The sequence below is a fragment of the Aquila chrysaetos genome, chromosome 10 (genome assembly GCF_900496995.4).
Source record: "Aquila chrysaetos chrysaetos chromosome 10, bAquChr1.4, whole genome shotgun sequence".
Taxonomy (NCBI): domain Eukaryota; kingdom Metazoa; phylum Chordata; class Aves; order Accipitriformes; family Accipitridae; genus Aquila; species Aquila chrysaetos.
In genome coordinates, this window is record NC_044013.1 from 5,024,775 (window position 1) to 5,048,214 (window position 23,440).

General features: G+C 36.1%; 1 protein-coding gene across 9 annotated transcripts in view; it reads right to left on the bottom strand.

The window, feature by feature from the left end:
• Nucleotides 1–2,876: 2,876 nt before the first annotated feature.
• The window catches only part of ZBBX (zinc finger B-box domain containing), a 28,246-nt gene continuing 7,682 nt past the window's right edge, over nucleotides 2,877–23,440 (bottom strand). For 6 of the 9 annotated variants that reach the window (XM_030028869.1, XM_041126903.1, XM_030028868.1 and 3 more), the window contains 16 exons: nucleotides 22,744–22,837; nucleotides 20,368–20,416; nucleotides 20,095–20,204; nucleotides 15,603–15,770; nucleotides 14,965–15,139; nucleotides 13,974–14,094; nucleotides 13,313–13,434; nucleotides 12,983–13,086; nucleotides 12,543–12,649; nucleotides 11,568–11,599; nucleotides 8,667–8,914; nucleotides 7,682–7,841; nucleotides 6,985–7,140; nucleotides 5,772–6,008; nucleotides 4,067–4,202; nucleotides 2,877–3,096 (listed from right to left, as the gene is read on the bottom strand). In XM_030028869.1, coding sequence (XP_029884729.1) covers nucleotides 3,021–3,096; nucleotides 4,067–4,202; nucleotides 5,772–6,008; nucleotides 6,985–7,140; nucleotides 7,682–7,841; nucleotides 8,667–8,914; nucleotides 11,568–11,599; nucleotides 12,543–12,649; nucleotides 12,983–13,086; nucleotides 13,313–13,434; nucleotides 13,974–14,094; nucleotides 14,965–15,139; nucleotides 15,603–15,770; nucleotides 20,095–20,204; nucleotides 20,368–20,416; nucleotides 22,744–22,837 — 2,095 coding nt within the window. In that variant the 3' untranslated portion in view covers nucleotides 2,877–3,020. The remainder of the gene's footprint in view (nucleotides 3,097–4,066; nucleotides 4,203–5,771; nucleotides 6,009–6,984; nucleotides 7,141–7,681; nucleotides 7,842–8,666; nucleotides 8,915–11,567; nucleotides 11,600–12,542; nucleotides 12,650–12,982; nucleotides 13,087–13,312; nucleotides 13,435–13,973; nucleotides 14,095–14,964; nucleotides 15,140–15,602; nucleotides 15,771–20,094; nucleotides 20,205–20,367; nucleotides 20,417–22,743; nucleotides 22,838–23,440) is intronic. The other 3 variants (XM_030028873.1, XM_030028872.1, XM_030028875.1) reach the window with 3 other exon arrangements.

Sequence of the window (23,440 nt, forward strand, 5' to 3'; positions counted from 1 at the left end):
TAGCTCTAGCCACCCCTACAACAGGCACAGGGAGAAATAAAAAAAACAAACCAAATTAAAAAACCAAACCCAAACATAACCATTTGCACATTGTATTTGTATCAAGGCAGAAACGCAGAGAAGTACATTAAACCACATCCATAATCATAAGCAGCAAGCTTTCAACGCTACATGTGTTCTATTTGCAACAGAAAAACAAGCAATGTCACAAAAATGCATCAGTTCAGATGCTCTTTTTTGGTCTTCTAGTTAGGATATCAGTTCCACCACTATATCTTGAAGAGAGAAAAAAAAAAAAAATTCAACACAAGACAGACATCTTCAAGTGTGTTAAACCTAGGAATACAAAACTGAGATGCATTTATATCATCACTGACTAACCAAAGAGATTACTAATACATTGAAGGAAGCTTATTTTTAGTCAAAAGTTTGTTAGAGGTATTATCAGAAACATTTTTTTTTCTTTCAAGAAAAAGGGATGGGAAGGGAAAACTGCTAAAATCAGATGTTGAAACCAGTCGGTGACTTTCTAGGTATCTCCAACAAGCACAAACACAAAAGATTAACCTGACTGTTGAGGGCTCTGGGCACACACTACAGTAGCACCTGCTTCATCAGTTTTCTAGTTAAAAAGGTCTGGGAACAGCATGGAAGCAGTCAGCCTATCTGTGCAAGGGAAATGAGTGTAATAGGAATATTTGGAAAAGTAACTCAAAAAGAAAGAAAAGGTTATATTCATGAGAGAAAAGCACTGCCCTTAATCTACAAAGTTGAACACCTGCTTTCTGATTTTATTCTTAGAATTTCTGGCAAAGAACTACTGCAATAAAACATCAATATACGGTAAACTTTATAAAGAAAACTGAAGTGGAAAATATGCCCTCACCTTAAAGACAAGAAATGAGGCAGGAAATCAAATCAACGGTCTGTTCAGCCTGATGGCTCTAGTTTTTATGAATTAGGGTTACTGAACTACTTGTTCCTGTAAAAGAAATTGTTGAAAAGATTACTGTCTATGTTGTCTAATATTAGTGCATAATTGATGGGGGGGGACAGATGACAAATGCATGCATTAGAGTCCTGTGGCATGGGAAGAATACAAACAAGTATGTATTTAATTGTCAGAACCTAAATAATATATTGGAATGTTTCCACTGATACATTAAGGAAGTTCACTTGCCACTATTGAACACAGAATCACAAGTTTTTCAAGATGAGCACGCAAAGATGTCTTTAAACATTTGAGGCTATAAACAAAATTAATTTATTGAAAACTGTCTATATTTCCTAATTAACCAATTTAGTGATGGAAATCATGACCTTTAATAAAAGACATCTGACATGAAGTATCATAACTTACGGATCACTGTTGCTGTGGTGAAAAACGACTGAAGTAGACACATAATCCTTTCATTAAATATAAAATGGATAACATGGTCAAAAGCACGTACAGTGTTGCTCTCTGAATTTCATCTTCTGTAAACTCCTCATTTAAAGCAGTTATGAGAGAACTGTGGAACATAGATGGAAGATGTAAAACAGGATATAAAATTTGTCTTTCTATATGAATGTTTCTGTGAACAATTACCATGAATTTTAGATTCCTGTCAGGTGATTTACCCATAAATGGGTAAGAACAATTGTCAGACAAAAAGCTTTTAATTAATCCCACTTTCAAAAATTCCCAAGACAATGAGACAGAAATCTTTGTGACTGCAATTTGATATACTTTTTTTGATCAAAACTGGAGACAGGGAGGGGAGGAGGAAAGCTTTTAAAAGGTGCTTTGAAAAGCATCTTAAAAACCATAGTGGAAGAAGCTAATATAAGAAGGAAAAAAGCATCCACCACATTCAAATAGAACATGATGAAGGAAAAATCTTTAAAGAAAGCTGAAGCATGCTGCTGTGTCTGAGAATCCTAAAGATGTTACCAAAAGACACCACTTAGATCACTTCAAAACTCTTTAACTTCCTGCCACCTCCACAGAAAACTACTCAACTACTGGGTACAACTAAGCATCTCCTGAAAAAGAGAGCAGAAAGTCACCAAACCCTCTTTACATCAAAGTACCACGTAGGCACGTAACAGCCAAGTGACCTTTTACTGAAGTTATATTAATTGCATTTAACCTTACATTAACCGGGAAGGGGAGAAGAGGAGGAGGAAGAAGCCTTTTTATATAACACAGATACAGCAAGTTTAAAAGTACAGTTGAGGCCTCGTCGCGATGAGATGGAGAAATTAAAATGGTTTGGTGAAATCAAAACCACCCAAGATCATCTTTCAACTGTATTTCCTCTTTGTTCGCTTAATCTTAAAAGGCCTGTAAGATAGCAACCTACACTACAGCTGAATTTGGTATGCTGAACCTAGGCCACTCCGAATTGGCATATTGAAACAGAGAAAGTACTACAGCGCAGAAAGAGAACTGACTTCCCATTGATGCTGAGCAGAGACAGCCAAGTTTACTGCTAGTATACGCTACCTACTGAAATTAAGAAGAAAGAAGTGTAGCAGGAGGAGTAAAATATACTGTGTAAAACTGTTAATTTCCATTCTGCAGGGCAAAAGTGCCTTAGTGGTAAAATATACAATAAGGAGTAAAGTATACTAGACCTATTACTTTTTCTACTATGCATCTCACCATATAAACTTGGCCATATTGAGATCACCAATTTAAGAACGCTCCATTAACACCTCCTGCACGTTACCCCTCAGCTTGGCATTTGGAGACATAAAATTCAATCTGAGGGCAAGGAACCTTATATGAACAAAAATTAAAGAATAAAAAAAATCCTAAAAAATAATAGCACAAGATCAGTTTTCTTTCATTCTGTTACTTCTTCATATTAATAAAAGAGCCAAACCCAAGGGATTTTTAAGATTTTTTTATTGACAATTTTACAAAATAATCCTTAATAAATAATATCTTGAGCAGCACTTAAGACATCTCTTCGTCTGCTTCTTGGTTTTGTATGATACACAAAGATAGAAATTACATTAAGTTCTTTGCATGTTCACTGTAATGCAAGAACCTGTTGCTTATCCTCCAGAATTTCTTCCTCATCATCCATTTGGCTTTCATCCCAGCCCCTTAAAAGAAACATACCACAGTGATTTTCAGCTCAAATTCCTCAAGCTACTCTGCTTTAAGCCTTAGCGACATATATTCACATATGTAGAACTACAAGGCATGAAAATAGCTTTTGCTGTATATTTTGCAAGTATACATACATTACAAGCTACTATATTAATTTTTCCCCTCAGTTTTTGTTGCATACATTTTCATCTCTTAAACAAGTAAGAAGTAAATAACTTTGTCACTATAGTGCCTTAATAGAGAAATCCCACATCCTAGAACAGGTAAGCTAGGAAAGTGAGTCTCATTTATACGATCTGCACTATTTGCAAATATTGTTTAGTTTTCTACTGACCTGCAATTTCAATATTATGAACATTAAAAAACAAAACAAAACAAACCCTAACCAACCACAAATCTCTGAATCAGCTATATTCTCATAGCATGTAGCTAACCTCACAGTGTCTCACTGACCCTTACTAGTTACAAGATCATAGTAAGAAACCAATGACAGACAGAACTTTGTGGAACTTCCTTGTTTCCAGTAATCTCTTTAGTCTCCAAGGCGATATAACAGATATATGATAGACTATGGCGAGTTATGTGTTATTGGCTCACCTGCTCAGAACTGCTCTTTTAAAAGCTACCTTACAACCAAAGAACTTAGATGATTTGTAATAGACATACTTTATAAATCTAAGTGCTGTATATTAAAAAAAAAGCTAACGCATTAGAAAAACATAATCCCCAAATTTTTAGTTTGGAGTCTCGACAACAAAATATGTGGCTTAATTCTTAATCTGAGCTGCCTGAGAGTGCTGGCTTAGAACACCAAGATACAAAATAGATCATGCTGACATTCGTAATCAGCATGTAAAGTACAATGAGAAAGTCAAGACTGGTTTTATTTCAGTTCTGGCAAGATGTTTGGCATATTGAGCATTTTACAATACCATAAAAACATACTCAGCAAGTTTAACTTACCTGAAAGTACCAACTCTGCTGTGGTCTTTTAGCTCCAGGTTTTTATGGAAATCTGTAGTATTTCTACTTATCTTCTCTGAGTGACTGCTGGAGGAAGTTACATCTTCAGAAGTTAAGCTGTAAGGTTTTTCAGGACCTGAAATATTTTAGGTCATTTCAGGAACAAATATAAACAAAAAAACCACAGTATCTACACCTTATACATTTTAAAGAATTTCACATTATCAATGAAAACTTGCCATTAAAAGTCTCAAAACAACTCTAGCTGATGAAGGATGTCACTACAAGCCCTCAAATAAATTATGACTTTTTATTATATGGTTCCTGTATCATTAGAAGTAAAGGGAGAGGATTTGCTTCAAGATGTTTATGTCAGTACAATGTGAAACCTTATATATAGGGCCCACTAATACCTACGTAACCTCAAAATACAGTAGCAAATGAATGTAGTACATATTTAAAACAGAATAACAGGATATATCCCACATCCACCAATACAAAAAGATGATCAACTGGGGTCACTGTCTATGCTTTTTATACAACACACATGCAAGTACATTACTATTTTCCCTGCTAGCCATAAGTCTCTGTTATGAACTTACAAGCAAGTGAAAAGTATTTGAAGGAAGTGGAATGAAAAGGGAGACAAAGAATGGGACAGTTCAACAAGAACTTCCCTCCCTATTCTCTGAGCATATTCAGCATGGATGTTCATTTTTCAAGCATTAACAAGAGAAACTCTTCCAAAAACACAAGGGTTCTGATGGAAGGGCAGCTGTCCTGAAATATGGTATTTGGAAGCCTCAGAAGAGCTGTGTGAAAAAATACAGCAAAACCTAAGGTAACAACATTTTAAAAGATAGAACACTCTGGAATCCAAACTACTTTTGTTTCCTGAAAATGAATCATAGCTAGGACCTGCCAACATAAAAGCACCATAGCAACTCAGAAGGGAGGGACCACGTGACAGCCTAAGAGATGCAGCCTATCAAGGCTGCTTATGGCATGAAGTGTCTTAGACACTTGACCTATCCATTCATTGAGATGGAACAGAAGCATCCCAATCATTTTTTTCCCGTATTCAAAGAACAAAACCAGAACTTATTCATTCTGTTCAACCATAACCAACTGACCGTGCCTGCCTGCCACCTCCCCTACCCTCGAAAAACAAGGAGATGGGTTTAAAAAGACAGAGGAAAGGGGGTTGAGTCAAACCCAAAATGAGAGGTAAAACAATGTCTATTGTGCCTTACTAGTGGCAGTTCTTGTCACGATAGATTTATAAAATTTCCTGTCCATCTCTTCCCCTTCTTGCTACCCTTGCATCAAATCACATCCAGCTTCTAACAACACCTGAGGTGTTCACTATTAAATATGCAAGGAAAGGATACCTATTTAAAAGAAATTTATGATCTGAAATAATACCTAGCACATCCTGCAGGTTTTTTGCAACAAAATGCAAGGGATAAAAAAAATTAAGAAAGTTGTGTGAAACAGTTTGCTTCTACTAAATTAACGGTAGGTTAAAGTATGATCAAATGGAAATAAATCACTGTTCAACCACAAAAGAGCCTTGTATCATCAAATGCTTTAGTATATTTTTGCTTCAAAAATCAGTTAGATCTGCAAAGGCAAATGAAATAGCTACTTGTTTTCATTATGTTACTTGTAAGCATGAGGAAAAAAATGCAGTATTACCACTTACCTGTATGACTACATAATTCTTTTTCCAGAGCAAGTAGGGCTTCTTGGTCAGCATTATATTCCCAAAGAAACTCATCTTGTTTAGTTCTGTCAAGGCACTTGTATTTTGATATCTCAGTATCAATTCTAAACATATGCATAGGTGAACTCTTTGGTCTTGGCTGTGTGTTTGTTGGACAATTTCCAGTCGGTTTACAGTGTAGCACATTAGTTGACCAAGGTCTTCTAGAGTCATTCCCTGAAATAACAGAAATGGTCACAACTTCAAATAATTCAGGATTTCACACATGAAGAGAATTATATCTCAGCTCATTAATGACATGAATTGTAGTTAAAATTATGAATTGATCAGAACAGATTATTAATTTTGCTTAGAATTGTGAATTAATAAATATTAATAAAGAGTTTACAAATTATATTGGGAAGTAGCACCTCATACTTCGGGGGGCATCTTTCAGAAAAAAAAATATTATTTCAATATTATGTAAAATGGCACAAGTTTGGGGGAGGGGAGAGACTGAGAATGTGTGTAGAAAGCTTAAAACTTTGGTTCTGCCTTTTTTTAATTTAAGGCAACATGAATAAAATACAGACACTTTCAAATATGTTTCTGGGATTCAAAATTGACAGTTTCAATTTCTGCACATAGCGTTTTTAAAATTAAAATGCCAAACTGGTTGCTTAAGATGAGAGAAATAATGTAAGCTACATTCCTTGAAATGGAGACAGTTGAAATTGAGAAAAGTAACTAAAAAGTGCAGATGCAGTTATGCATTACTTGTTTCCTTGTTTCTTATAGTTCATGTAATAAGACTTATTTCAGTAGCATGAAGAAATCTTTTATTAGATCAAAACCATATTGTACTAGGTACTACAAAACACACAGTAATACATAATCTTGTTCTCGACAGTTTTTATTATTTAAACATTCAAGATAAGAGGGCAGTAATGGGGTAGAGGCAGGAGTAGAAACTAAACACAATAAAAAAAAAAACTATTAGTGACAGCTGGAAAGAGATAATTTTTAACTCAAAAGCTCATTCTTATGAAAACAATGCCATGTATACAAGTCATTATACCCAAAATACAAAACCATAGATGAATATATAAAAATGACATAAATTCAACAGAATCATCGCAGACAGCGCCTCTACTTTTTACATAAGAAAAATTAATCTGTTAAACTAGGACCTCAAAGCTGTTGCTGTCCTTACCTGGGTATAACCTCCATGCTACCATCAGGGGAGAAATTCTATTCTGAGTCTCCAAACCACTTGAAGGTCTATGTAGCTGACTTTCTAAGACACCTTGAACTACAGAGTCATCAGCGTATTCACTTAAGCTCCTTTCAGTAACCCACTTTCCCTCTCCTGAAATTAAAAAGTATTAGAGAAAATTATTTGCAGGTTTTGTATTAATATGCATTTACTGTTACTATATTTGCTGCATTTAATGTGTGTGATTTAAAGAAGTCATGCAACAAATTTTCTACAGATAATGTAAAAAAAATCATATATAACACAGTAACAAGCTTGAATTCAAGTGATATACTTGATCGAATTAATATTCATGTTCACCAATCATTTGACATGTTGTTTCACATAGACCATTAAAAGCATTTTTTTGTGATGTATATTATGCACAAAGAAATGCAGAAATTCCTACTGGAACCAAATTCTCAGGGGATATAAAGAAGCATATAAATCTATGGCACTATATTGATGTAATTTACCTCAACGCAGTAAGTTTATTTTATCCTTCCACAGCACCAGTTGTGTGTGTTGGCATGACTGTTATCCCAAAGTGACTTCTAAAAGTAAGCTAGATCCAAGTTACATGAAGAGAAGGGTGTCTTACAGCAACAGTGGTAAACATGTATATTGTTTGAGAAATTTATTCATGCACGATTACCTGGAAACAGGATATTACTATCCATAGGGCTAGAGTCTGCACACAGTGAAGAACGTGCTTCAAGCATTACTTGTTTAGGGTTTGTACCTACAACAAAGAAACCTTCAAGTCCCCAATACCGTGCAGAAACAGATTTCTGTCTTTTGGCTATATCCTGCAACTTGAATAAAACACAAAGATATTAGAAACAGGAAAAGAAACAGGAAATTTCATAAGTTGCCCTTGCAAGTTTATATTAATAAAATGCTCATTTCATAAAACTTGGAATGATTCTGATAGCCTGGTATAATAGATATTCATAAGGATGATGGGTTTTGCACGATATATGCTTTAAAATCCTATAAACTTCAGTTGCTGATGTTGTGGGAGTTTGAGTCTATTCTTCCCCTGTGGACATGAAAAGCAGTTTTTCTTTGTTTTCACTTATCTTTGTGTACATCAGCTAAAGTAATACTGTTTAACAAGTAGTCCAAATCTAATGTCCCAAACCTCTCCATGATTTTTTGCTTTCAGTTTTATTTTCAGCAAAAGAACATTTAATAATTTAGGTTAGATAAGAGTATCTACATTCAATCGAGAGGTGAAGTGACCTTGATGCTAACATGGGAAGAGCTGCTTTCTCCCCCAACACACCTTTTTTTTTTTTTTTGTGTGTCTGAGACTAGTCTGTTCGTTCTTTTGCTTTTTTTCCAACATCAACAGAAGACTGACAATACAAAGTGGAAAGCACAGAGGCCTTCATCCCCTACATATGAAATGTGGTAGGCAGTGACAATCTTCTGATTAAAACTATACTCATGACTGCTTTGGGAAGGGGTTTCTGGAAGAGAAAGTGGAAAAGTGGTAGAATATTTCATGGTAAGCATACAACTATCACTATCTCTCAATTGATTCAGGAACATGGTATGTTGCCTCATGCTAAACTGGGAAAGTAGATTAAGCAGCATAGTTTATCTATTTAGCAATCAAAGATACAGTATTTTACCACTGAAGACTTTGTAATTACAGGCAAAACCAAAGTCTGACTATTGCAGATGCTGTCCAGTTCCTGTGAATCTTCATTGTTTTTCTGCAGCTGTGTCTCAAGGAGATATTTGTTGCTCATTAGTTCAGTAGGGTTAGAAATCTTCTCAGGTAGTTTACAGGAGCTAAGTGATCTTCTCATAGTCTTTAGTTTAACACTCTCCTTTTGCAATGCACTTCTTTCAAGATGACTGCAGACAACCATTTTTTCTACAAGAGTACAGTAAAAATCATGAAAATAGGAATTTTTTTAAATGGAAATAAATATGAATTATAACCTGCAAGCCTACTATATTTTGTTCATGAACTTAAAATATGAAACCTCCATTGAGGTTATCCCTAAGCCATAAAATTACAAATAAGAACAGTTAACTTTCATTAGCTTCCTGCCTGATATCCAGAGATGCCAACATACACGGACTAGACTTACCAGGCAGTAGTACAAGCTCTGTATCTAATGCGTATGTTCCTGTACATCATTGTCTATGAAAACATTATATATTGATAATAATCTTAACACGTTTCCAACTACTACTTCATGCTAATGCAATTTTTTTACATTTTGAATGCTATAATCCAACCAGAGCCAGCATAAGAACTGCAATAGTAGCAATTTCATAAAATTTCTTTAAAAACAGTATAATGGTTTGAAATACATACTATCAGGCTGGGAATTATTCTGCAAGCTGTTTTTCTTTGTTTATACAAGACATAGCCATTTTATTTTTTATCCTGTGCCCAAAGAAGCACATAAATCACTTCTCATTAGTCAGCTCTTATTTGCTTGATCACATTTGAAGACTTAAATAAGCAGATTCTTGAACTAAGCACAAAGAGAACAAGGGCTAGAACAAGGGCTGAAGTGCTGGAGCAATTGTTCAGTACTTGCAAGAATAAGAAATTAATTACCCTTACATTCTAACTTATTTCTTAATATTAAAAAAAGTGACAATGTATTTTACATACTTTTAGGACACAGAGTAAGATCTTTGGGACCCCTTAAGTGTGCCACAGAATAAAGCTGCTGAACTTTCATAGTGATTTCACTGACATGCAACAGGCACTGGAATACTTACACACAAATGATGATCTTTAATGCAGAACAGGTAATTATTTATACAGTTTCTCAACCTAAAATCATTTTTCTACATAAAAAGGACACATGCCGTTGTGACGGATACATTCAACCCCCCTTAACCAAACCAGCAGCAGTTTGGTACAGGCTCCAAAGGAGGTAAAGGCCTGAGCCGTAGCCAGGCCAAGAACTCCTCTAGGAAACCCACCAAGGAGCAGAGAGGCACAGCAAAAATTGTGTGTACAAGGAGTCTCGTGCATACCTGCCCCATTGTATGCAATTTGACTATGAGCCAACCACTTTATCCCACAAATATGACAGCCTAAGTGAGCCTTCTTTGAGCTCTCCCTGCCAGGCAGCATGGCTGCATGGCAGTGATCTCCAGCAGCAAGATCTTTCACCAGCAACCGATCGCTGGATGAGCCCAATTTGAGTTCTCCCTGGACACCAACTAGACTGCACACCAGGCAACTCTCCCCTTGAGCAGGGATGCCTCTCAATGTTAAGAGATATTAGTTGTTTAGCTTAAATAAGTAAGTTTTAAACAGAATGATTCACTAAAAGTTGTAAAGTTGTGTTAGTATGGTGTTTGCTTAGCTTTACTTACTTAGCATGAGTAGCTAGATTTGCTGAAGCCTTAGGCCACAAGCTCTAAAACTTCACTTAGATTTACTGAACGTGTACCTACTTAGTCAAAACAGGGGCCTCCAGAGTTAGCGTAAATCAGGAGACAAGGAGGCTTAAAGGCTACAACTGTCAACAGCACCTGCAACTCAACAAGATAACAAACAGCCTGTCTGGAGACAGTGAAGGAATCCAATCAGGAGTCAGAAGGTGTCAGAAGATCTCAGACCAGAATCACTATTGGACCAAAGGGCACGTGGAAGGCGCACAAGGAGAGCATGAAGAATACATGAGGGGTGGGTGAGTAGTCTGTAAGGGCACCCAGCTTGAGCTGATCCTGCTGCTGTACCACTCTATTAAATTATTTTTATAAGACTCGATGCCTGAAATTCTGTTTCAGGAAACAGAGGGCTCGAACTTCAGAGCGAACTAACACCAGACAGATTGATAAGTGATTAATAGCATGCTAAACATTGAAATCCTAACTGATATAGAGGATTGATTGTGCACATAATAATCTTTTAGACATAAACCATTGACCAAGTCTGAGACTAAGTCTGGATCCAGCCACACCTAGACTCCTCTCTGAGAAGGATTTTAGAAAGCAACGCGGTCCATTCTGAACTTCGTGACTCAACAGGACGGTCTCCCTTACCTTTTCGCATCTCCGATCACGTGCAAATCATGGAAAATAGATTCTGGCTCGATTTTCCTTTGTATGTTTCTCCCATGTAGTAAGTAATAGAGTGAACCTTGCCATCAAATTGTTAAGTTGCACTTTTACAAATTCTTTAAGTGATCTAAAACACTCATGCATTACAGCCATACATTAAATCTAATACAGTACATATAAACTAAGAGATTTGTAAGATCACTTCATCTGCTTTATAATGGGCTTGTTTTCAGTATACAACTCATATTGGGGCAATCTATCCCTCAAATATGAGCTCACAGCTCTGAGATTACTGTCACAGCAGATGCCTATCATTTCAGAATAGCTTGTGCAGCCCATCAAATTGTGGGACCTGCATAGCTCAGGGAATGCTACATAATTTAATGATCTTCAATTATTTTTTTCAGACAGCCGTCGTAGTTGACTACTACCCCCTATATGAGAATGATAAAACTGTATACACTTATGTATATCGTACTTTCAAAACTTACCTTGAAAAACTTCTTTAGAAGAAACAGGATTTCTGTCAAGAGGAAGAGGTAAAAAAATATTGAGTGTCAGCTGTGGATGTTAAATAACAAGATGACTTTCTCATTATGCCTACAGTTTCTCTTTGCAAAATGTCTTGCACTGTGTCGTTCTGATCTGCAACTGCTAAGCCACTTTAAAACAGAGGAAGGAGGAAAGACCAGAAGAACAAAATGTAACAAAACACATCACATCTAATCATAAATCAATTTTGGGAGATCAGAAGAACTGCATGTGTCAGTAATTATTACGACTCTTAGTTTTGCCTGGAATTACAAGATCAGTCGAGTGAGAGTATCTTAAAAGTACACAACACTGACCAGTTAGACTTGTCTGTATGCTGTTCCTTGCTCCTACTGACATAAGAGCATACAAAACAGAAATTCTACCTGTAATTCAGGACATACACTTATAAAGACATGTATCTCATATGGTTTAATATTGGAGTGATCAAGCAAACAAAATAAAAAAATTTCAAAGTTATGCCTCTCTAGTCACAGGCAATTACTATACCTTGGTAGCTCGACGATACAAACTTACTATTCACTAACTTTAACAGTCAAGGTGTCCTATGCTTGTTAACTGCCAAACTGTTCTTAAACAGTCTTACAAACTAGTCATCAAATCATTAGGTCATTCAAATAAAAACTTTCAAGGACAAAAACCAGCAAATCGCAGACATGATCTTGCAAGAAATGTAAAGGAAGGGAAAGCAGTAACTAAGTGTCGTGCTACTGGCACAGTCCATATCTTGCACCAAGGATGAGAAGACATATATCTTAACCATGCTTTAAAACAATTTAGAATCAAGGATTCTCCCCTTTCATATGAAGTATGACTGACTGCAGATAAAAGCACCTGTTTCTTAGGAATGTAACTAAATCAGAAGATAGGATTATTCCCCTTTCTCTTCCAAATAATCTCTGTATTTCTGATACCTTCCACACTGCTTGAGTGGTTCAGTTTTTCCTTGCTTATTTATTCCCTTTGCCCCAGCCTCCATCTCCAAAAAGTCTGATGATTTTTCCAAGTCCTTGCCATAAGACTAATTAAAAAACAAACAAAAAACATATTCAGCAATAGATTAAAATAAATTAAAAAAACCAACATTAACTCAAGTGATTAAAAGCCTGCAGATTTTATTTTTATATAATTTCTATATAGTAAGGATCCCTGGACACAACAAGAAAAAATTACAGGGAACCTTTGGAAAGATAAGTTTTCCACATTTGTACGGAAAAGATAATCAACGCGCCAATTTTTTTTTTTATTAGAAATTATTTAACTGTTACTACTTTAAATATTTAACAGATCAACATTTAAACAAATCACTTCAGATCACTGTGAAGATTCATGAAGTCCTTTATTATATACTTACATCATCAAGAAACTCAATTTTCAAAGAGGACTCTGCACTTTCAGAAATAGTGCTGGGTACTTCCTCTTTAAAAACAGATGTCCAATATCTCTTCACCTCTTCAACTACGAAATATAATTAAATTGATGCATTTCATTTTCTCCTGTTCAAGATACACTTATACAAATGAAAACTTTTTATTTATTATGAAGTACCATAAATTTGTTTCATTATTGTTACTTTAAGCAGAAACCGCTTAAGTATGTAACTGTTCAGCAATCATAGCAAAAAAAAAAAATCTCAAGAAACAGTATTTAATAGTTAGATTCAATCAACAGAAATCTATTACACCTGTTAAGTCGTTGACATCATCGTCATCTCCTTCTCCTCCAATCACAGACTGATGTACACTCAGTGTTTGCACAGGCCTTAAATCTTTAATGCAACTACCAGAAATTTGATCAACAGGAGTTCTAAAAAAGGAAAAGAAATCAATCTTTAAAAGTCATCGTTTTTTTATATAGAATATCACAGTCATTAAAAAAAACAAAAAAAAAAAACCAAAAAACCCACCACACTACTTACTGCAGTAGTATTAACTGCTGCTGAAAAGCAGCAACTCCTCCTAACTTCATTGAGAAGCCTCAGGGACTAACAAAACAACTCTGTAATGTTTATAAAAGTATCCTGAAGATCATACTTGCTTTTCTCTAGAAAAATTCTGTAGCAAATGCCCCAAAAGCAACCAACCAAGTATCACTAACAGATTTCAAATTATACAATACACTGATAGCAAAGAGAATCCCTCCAAATACTACATCTGCAGTAATTCTGAAATATTAAGTCATCAAGTCTGGTTATAATGGCTATTTTATTAAAATAGAGCACGCTGTATACAGTCACCTTAACTCTTGATAATATATCTAATATTTAAAAAGTTTCAATGGAATTTTTGTTAATGCTATTAAGTATTTCTGACTTCTTCCATTAGTACCAGCAACTTCAACAATACCTTCTGTATTTCTTAAGCAAGAGTTTCTCCATGTAGCTCAGGCCATCCTTCTTGAATTCAATTTGGATAGGTTCCTTCATAACAGTAAGGTTGGTCTGTACCTCACAAATTCCCATAGATTCTATTAACATTATTTTAAAAAAAAATTATACAGCTATTCAGATTTATAAACTTGCTATGTAACTACATTATTTTTGAATGAATGTCACATTAGTAGTCTATGCCTAGCTAAGTCTTTGAATAATTCCAAAATTTAAATGGTCAGCAGTATTGTATTTACACAACACAGTCAGTAGTGGGGGTAGCCAGTAAAACCGTATTTATTACAGCTTCTCACATAAAGGAGGATTACCACATTGCAGGTGGGTTGGGGTGGAGTGGGGGAAAATCCCACCATATCACAGGAAAGAAGGAGAAAAAAAAAAAAAAAAGAAAAAATCGGTATAGTATTTTTTGTACAAGGAACAAAAACCATCCATGAGCTAGAGGAGAGAGACTAGCTTGCATAAAACCAATCAGACAACAGGTTTTTTTCATATTTTTCCATGCATACTTCAACTGATTGCATCTTTTCACTGGGACAAAGAAATATTAAGAGCCTGTGGAAGGCAAGCAGAAAAGCTACTTTGATACAACATATGAAATCCTGAGCCATGCACATTCTTTGTCTCAAGTTTAAAGCTGTGACTTTATGCTTGAGCATTACAGTTCATATAAAAGTCTCATGTGAGAAACAATGCCACAGAAAAGTAGAGGGACACAAGCTAACGCCACAGTTCATTAAAAGAATTGAGATAAACATTAATCTGCACATTATTAAAAAAAAAAAAATCAGAGGTTGTTGTTAATTTAGAAAGGAACACAGAGAGAAAACTTAAGCAGAAACATTTACGATTCTAACAGAACATCTGCCTTCACTAATCAAAAAACTAACTCACCAAAACGGACTTCTAACATTTTTAAAATGCAATTAAAACCGAAAACATCATACCTGATAGGACCTCACTGGCACGCAGCTGTTCTCTGTGATCACGATTACCTTTTCTCCATTGGAGTAAAGCTTCCTGAAAAGACTCTGCAGATTCCTCCTTTTTAAATGTACCATTTAGTAATAATCCTTTGTCTTGATTTTCAAGGCCTGTATAGGTTGATTCTGAGGACAGTTCCTAAATCAGTTCCACAACATAATTAATACAGCACTTCTGATGATAATCCTCTTCCCAATTACATACAATAGCAACAATGTTTTTAGAACAAGCTATGGAAAGGCAGCACCCTGATTTCTGGGCTTAGTCTAGCTACCCTGGTAGTCAAAATCACTCATCTTTTATGTGGCCTTGCAATGTTGTACCAAGAGCAAAATAAGAAAAACAAAAAAGTTTGTATAAGCCCACAAAAAACCTATTTAACTTAAGTGCTTTTAGTAGGCAGAAAGCAGTAGCCATGGATAGCCCACATCCTATGTATAGGATGGATATTATGTCGACAGACATGAACAGAGGTCAATGGGCTATACAAGTCTGATAGCCCGATACCTCACTTGGCACACTGTGGAAAAACCTAAGGCCACTCTACCTGAGACATCCTAAACAATAAAAAGAATAGGTTTTTTTCCAAACTGTACACTACCTCAGCGCTGCCTACTGACGCTAGCAGAGATGAAAACTTGTCTGATGTGACCTGATGCTTGCTATTTACTTTCTTCTGCTCATGATTAATTTTCCATTCATTCAGATTTACTTCCTTGATGAAGTGATCAACAGCTTCCAATTTTCCAACATGTGTATTGGCTTCTGTCTGTTCATGAAACATTATGAAAACATTAATTTATTATAAACATACTCAAACATTCCACCAAATAGCACATTAAAAGCAGGTAGGTAACCACATATTGAAGAGCAATGGTGACATAAGCACATAATTTCAGTAGTGTGCAAAAATCAATAGCGTCCAAACATGTGAGCAAAAATTCAATAATCTAAGTATTCCATCAGGTACTACACAGGACAGACTAAGTGAGGTGTTTTATGCAGCACATATCATTTAAACAAATTTATGAGCTATGTACTTTATTAATGAAGTTCTGCTTACTGAAGCTTTTCTGTAGACAGATGCACATCTGTAGAGGTCAACAAAATGAAAATGTTCATTGAAGGGACTAACTGTAATACCAGTTCACACATAAAAAAAATAGTCCAGGGAAGACCAAACTATAAAGAACTAGATGAGTTTGAAAAATCTCAAGCCAGTTTGTTTACCACCAAAAATGAGATATGTGGCTTATCCCTTTAAAAAAAAAAAGTCTAAAAGAGAATGCATTACAAATGTCAAGATTTATCATTGTTATCTTACTACTGCTACCACTCAGTTTTCAGTTCTAGGTTTAAGAGATCTGCTACAGTCTATTAAAAAACAAAAAAATGCTAAACACTCTGCATTTAGATGTGTGTGGTGAAATATTTTTATATCCATGCAAAACAGCTCATGGAAAAACTTTTATATCCACTGCATAACTCAGGATAACACATCATCCCAAAAAGACTATTTATCACTGGCTTTTCATTGCTCACAGCATGGTGTATCCTTCTGTAACTGCCTTAAATTCTCACCTGAAGTTTTTCCATCAAATGATGTAATCTTTCTACTAACATACTATAAGCAAGGATCATTTCGACAAGGATGTATTTATCAGATGAATAGCTTTAACAATTTACTGCATTACTAAAAGGATTATATTTCTGGGAAGAAAGAATGAGATCATCACATAAATTTTAGCAGGGTAACAGCATGATATATCCTGTAACACCATTGAAAAGTAAAATTTGCCTTCATGAAAATCTCATACAGCAGAACTGAAATAGTTAAATCGACTTACACTCAGTCAAGACCCTATCTACATTTTCTACATTTACGTTAGTTTGCATTCTCACAATAAAGGATTCCTTGTAATCATATCAATGAAATATGAATCCAAACATTTTTTCATAAAAAGTTCCTGACATGGCTTCTCTTTGATTCATTAAGTCCAGCTATAAAACAGTCGTCATTAACGCAGGAATGAAAGAAAATTAAATTTGGAATAACCTTAGGAGAACGAAAACAGTGGGTTTGTCCAACAGATAAAATCCAAAATGCATGTACAATTTCATCCAAAAAAGAGTTCTTACAACCTATTTATGAAATGCAATCAAATATTATGCATGAGAAACTTAAGTTTGTTACAATTAAGTGTTGCACGATAATTCTAGGATAAATCTTTACTACCCTAATTATAAAATTTTTATTGTTTCATAACAGATATGCGACATAAAGTTGTATGTTAGAAACTGAATATTACTGAGCTGAATAATAAAATTACACACAACTTAAGTTTCCACTGTACTGTATAACATTTTACTTTCATCACACTTTATTCCTGTGTGAGTGGAATCCAACTATAAAGAATCATGAATGCTTAAAATGGCATCTGACAGAATAGACATGATTATAAGTAGGAATTCAGAGTCTCAAGCTTCCTTATATTTAAATTACAAGTAACACAGACTGTTAAATATACTCACAGGAGTATATAATTGTCTTTGATGAACAAACACACACCTTTGGCCATTTCTGGTACTGACAATTTTTTTTCCTAAAATGCTCAACATCCAACAATTTGGAAAAGCCTCAAACAATATACCAATAACAATATTTCCAAGAGCTGGTGTAAAAATCTCCTGACCCAGCAATTTGTTACATATTTCCAACTACATAACACTACCATTGGTTCAATTTAACTGCATTTTCTATGAGGCGTGCGTATAATATCCATCAAGGCACAAGCAAAAGACAGCCTGATGGGTTTTTTTTCTTTCAGTAAGGATTGCAATAAAACAGCTATGCTATTTGCTTCTATGAAAACTTTTTTTAACTGAAAAGCTTTCTACTGAGTAAGAAAGTCACATGTGATAGTGTGCAAGTACTCCCTTCGTAACCTAAGCAGAGTTAAAACAATGCCTTGTTCCCCACCAGCGTTGTCTTAATCTTACAGGTGCTATTCGGCAGACTTTCCGGGATCAGGAATGAAGTACTCGGAAGCACAGCTTCACCTAAAGGGCGGGGGGCAGAAGCATTTAAGGAAAAAGCAAATCGTAGCTCAGTTCACCATAAAGGTAACGATTTCTAGCCCGCCCATTGCTTCGAACGTCTGAGCAGAACACCCGAGAGGAGGAAGAGCGGCTCTGCCAGACGCACACGGACGAGCGGCAAGGGCGACAGGGGCGGGGCCGGGGCGGGGCCGGGGCGGGGCCGGGGCGGGGCCGGGGCGGGGCCGGGGCGGGGCCGGGGCGGGGCCGGGGCGGGGCCGGGGCGGGGCCGGGGCGGGGCTCACCCGCGCGGGAGCGTCGCATGGGGGCGCAGCGCCGCCTGGCGGCCGGCCGCGGCCAAGCAGCCCGCGCACAGCCGGGGCGGGGCGGGCAAAACGAGGTGTAAAAACAGGGATTTACGGTGCAGATGGGACTGCGCGTTGAAAGCTCGCACGAAATAAAAACACTCCCTTTGCACTGCTGGGGGCGTTCAGTCTGACCAAGGGGAAAAAAAAAAAAAAAAAAAAAAGCCCACACCCGAAGAATCAAAGGAAGCAAAATCCTGGTGGCTTTGATGCCAGGTAATCTTAACAGAAATTTAAAATCCACAGGCACTTTTTCCTAAGGAAAACCATTAAAAAGACCCACACAAATAAAATACCAGTTCCTTTTGTTTTGAGTGTTAGCAGCTCCAACTGGTTTAATTTGCCATAAAAGCAATACGAATACATCGTGGCATGTATTACAGGGGGCAGGAATCTTTGTAAGACAGGTGCTATTTTTTTTTAGAATAAAAATGTTGTTTTCTTATTCAACAATGGAACTACCCTATTTACACAAGGTACTTCAAAAATTGAATAGTATGGGGCTATCTCGTATTTCAGAGGCTAGGTTTCCTATTTATACTCGTTAAAAGGCAAAATCTCTCTATTAAATATAAATCACCTCATACTTGATAATACTAATTTCCACTCCTAACATAGCCAGCACGTGCCAGCTCAGAAAGCAGTCAGAATTAAAAATGTGCCCTGGCGCTTATCGAAGTATTTTAAATTACAAGTATTCATGGACTACTCAATTTTGCCCTATTTGCCTGAAACCATACATCTTTTTTTAATCATATGGTAGTGTTCTTTAGTTAACTAAGAGATCAGCCATCTTCAGTCACATGGACATGCTGGGCAAATTAATAAAAACACAGCTGAAAGAAACTCCCTGTTAAAGAACCGATAACAGTTCCGGTAAGAGAATCATTTAATCTGTTTCCTTGCCATTCAGGGAGATCAGCCTATAAAACCTCCCCTTACCTTATGCTCACTAAGTAGTTATCACAGCGAGAAGTCCTAGAATTAAAATGGATATCACCAACATATTTTGGGAAACAGATGAGAAAAACTATTACTATGATTTCAATTCCAGAAAGGTAAGATATTTAAATAAAACAGGATCAAATTAATCTCAAATATTTAAGTAATTTTTTCCTCTTTTTTAAGTTGCTGCACATCTAATAGTCAATATGGCACCTCAAGCTGACCATCTTAAAGAAGTCTTATTTTTCCCAGCAGAACAAACTGCAAAAAAAAGGTATTCAAAAATCTTCAATTCACAAGAAAAACTAAGGCTAAAAGTTCAAATGAGCTCTTCGACTTTATCATTTCAAAGCAGCAGCAATACTTCCATCAAAATGATTCCTTTTTACGGAAGGGGCGGTGGCAGCTAGTATGACGACTTCCACAGACTACCATAATGCAACTGCATTGTACAGAAAAGCTAACATACAAAAAGCTAACGTGTAATATTTAGACCTGCACCTGTGTTTTAGGCATGGACATATGTATTTCCATATACAGATCTATTCATGAAGGAGCCTGGAAGTGAATTCCAGGTCAGATAGCTTGTCTGTGCAGACCACACACAGCTTACAGCCTGGAAAAACCCAAGGTAATTAATTTTACAATGTATTACACTTTATAATATGTCTAGATACTGGCACAAAGTTACTATGTATACACATTATATTCTGTTGCTATAGAGTAATTTTTAAACCATTTACTTACCAGCAGCGCACTCTTAATTTCACGCAGTCCACATGCTGTCCCCCTCACTTCAGATTTTTCATGAGCTACAGCACTTACCATTTCATGCTGAAATGGTTCTTTCACTGGCTCTGAAAAGAAAAAAAAAAAAAAAAAAACAAAAAAAACCAAAACACCAAAAAACAGTACTCCAGTCTCTGATTTCTTTATTGCTTAATTGCAGCAACCTCCAAGAAACAGATACTCTACCAGAAGTTTGTGAGTTTTTATTCAGTTAAAAAAAGATGTGTTTACCTTGAATTTGTTCCTTAAGTATTTGCAACTTCACTTTTCCTGAAGAAACCTAAATGGAAGAATATTTATATATATAGTGCTAATGAAAATGAATAAAAGTGTAACTTTTAGAGAATTAATATGTTACTCTTTCTAGGAAAATAGCTAAGTAGGTATTTCAAGAGAAAACTCCATGTTTTGCTCATGACAGCCATTAAGTCTATGACCAGTTTCCCTCCCTATTCATGAAATGACATAGTCCTTGTTTGCCCAGCCAGGTGCACAGCAAGTGTTTGCCACAAGCATAGACCTGCAGAACTTTCATAGCCATAGTGACTTAAGCTCAAATGTCCACCAGTGAAGTCTACTGCACATATAATCTGCACATTTATCTACTAGTTTGTTGCAGTGGGAAGGTGTTAGTTTGTTTTCCTTCTGCTGCTTCTTATTACCCTTCCATGATTTAGCACTCCAGTAACTAATAATTTTCAGCATTTTTGCTCCTCGGTTTTTCCCTACAAACAGAGTCCACACTGCATCCTCACTTCCCCCCCCTCCACCTTATGCATCTGCAGGCATTTTAATTTCGCCCTTTTGAAAATTCTGCCCCACACATCTCCTTAGCTGTCACAGCTGAAATCTGAAGTCTTTGAAGTAGTAACAGCTCCGAGTTACCTGTCTCAGAGAAAGGGAAAGGGAAAAAGAGGTGGGTTAAAGAAAACCTTTTCATTCTGATCCTCTCTTCTACTCACAGGCAAGTAGGCAATTTTATTGAAATTGAGCATGTTGGCTGAGAAGACCTTCACACCAAACTGCTGCTGCTTCAAAAGACTTCAAATAGCAACTGTGAGGGCTTAGTCTGAAGTTGTCATTGTCTGTTTTTCTCTTCAGACTTGTATCAGCTTTATTTTAGCCAGTTTCAAATCGTGTCTCTTAATTAACAGCTTTCATTTCAACACAGCATACATAGCATGGCTTCCAGAAAAAAAAAAAAAAAAAGAGAAAACTCTCTTTTTATGTCCCACTCAGTCCAATTTGCGTGCCTCTCCAGACACATCAATGTCTGCTAAAGGAAAGAGGAAGTATCTCTAAGTTGAATTAGTTTGGATTTGGGGATCCCCTACAGATTTTTCGTCTAATTCATGGAACAAGTAAGGAACATAAGCTCTGTTATCGCAATTGGTATTTTAACAGCACTCGTGAACATTATTTGATGACGGATACACCTAATGCTTGTTTCTATGATGTATAAAGCCTCAAGGACAAGAGCCTAAGCTATTAAAATGATGAATTTATTTCACCAGAGAATTAAGTATTAAGACTAGCTTATTACAGTTGGAAGTGATAACACTACCTACAAGGTCCAGTCTTCAGCTACTTACACATTTGACCACTTTTTACCATTCCCATACGTCTGCCTTATCCTTAATATTTTTTGAGAGTTTGAGCAAAACTGCCCTAGCCATTTCCAAAAGGAAATAAGGGGGAAATACCCCATTGTGTACATATTAAAAAGAAAAAAAGAAAAATGTCAGTGATTTAGCAGGAAAGTTCTACATCCCTCCTTTTAGGTCTGAGCAAGGACAACATAGAACAAGAGTCAATTGATAAACCTAATCCACATTTTAAAACACTCAGAAGCATTCAGCCTCAGTCCAAGAGAACAGACTGACTCCAGTCCTTGTTCAAGAGAATGCTTCAAAGGTCTGTTAACCCACACTTGACCAACTACCATCAGTCCTCAGGGGATGAATGTAGGACATTTCCAGCTACTGTGGGCCAAGTGGCAACTTGGGTTCTCAGTCTCCTTCTGTACTTACTGAAAGAAATCCAGAAGCATCATAATAAAGATTACAGGACATGCAGAAGGGGGGGAATGAACTACAGAGTCATATGCGAATTCTACTGTGAATGCAGATGCAATTACACAGTGACTGAGTTAAAGAAAAAACTTTAACTGTAGTATATTTTAATGTTGTGTGCCTTTCTCATAGCTTTTATCTATGAAGATAGAGAACTTGTACTCAAAACTTCATGTGAAGCCTTGTATTTCAGATTCATAATGGACATCAGACATTTGAAGGACAGGCTCCTGATGAATTCCATCACTAACAAATTAGACTCTTACAATATTAAATCTGTGGAAGCAATGATAATTTGCTATCTATTGCAATTAAAAAAACAACAGATCACCAAACAGAACTTGATGTTCCTCCAGCTCAAAGGGAACCATAAGCTTGGCATGGAAAAATAGAAAAATCAGAAATATTACTCAGAAGGTGCTTAACCTTTTATTTTTACAGTATTTAAAATGCCCATGTCTGTAGCATAAATCTAGTTCTAAATCTAGTTTTGTTTTAAATAGCTTTACGTGCAAATATACTGATAGTTTACTACCTTATTATTGTTTTCTTTGCTTTGTGACAAAACTCGGGCTTGGATGGTCATTCGTCCTGCCTGTCCAGATTTCCAATGATAAGCACTTGATTTCCTATGAACCAAGAGCAAGAAAGAACTTAGAAATTATGTCTCCTGTAAGCAAAAGAAGCATAAAGGTTTTCCTTCAGGTTTTCAAATAAGAACAGAGCATCACAAAAATAAAATAGTTGTCTATAGGATTATCAATTCCCCAAAACCCAGATACCTCCCCTCCATTGAAACCTGCTTCATGTCTACTTTAATAGCAGTAAATACATCAAATGTATAAGAAAGTACTTGTTTTTAGACCATCAAATCGGTCTAAGTTTTTAAATGCAAGAAAATCCCATCAATTCTCTAAGGTTGGTTTTAGAAGAATAAAAATGTAACAGAAGTATGCTTTAGATAAGTCCTCATTGTCCCAATTTACTCCAGGGCATTCGTCCAGCACAGCTAAAATGCAGCATCTTTTAATAAGCCAGGAACACATACCTACAATTAAGATTTCAGCGAATATCGGTTTAGATATTGACTACTGTGATGAACATGGAAAACAGTGGGGAAGAATTTAAGACTAAGGGAGATTAAACTGTGATTTTCAGCTTTAGCACACTGCATATATTTATAGCACTATTGCATAATATTTAGCAAGTATTCAAATGACTGATCTATTTCG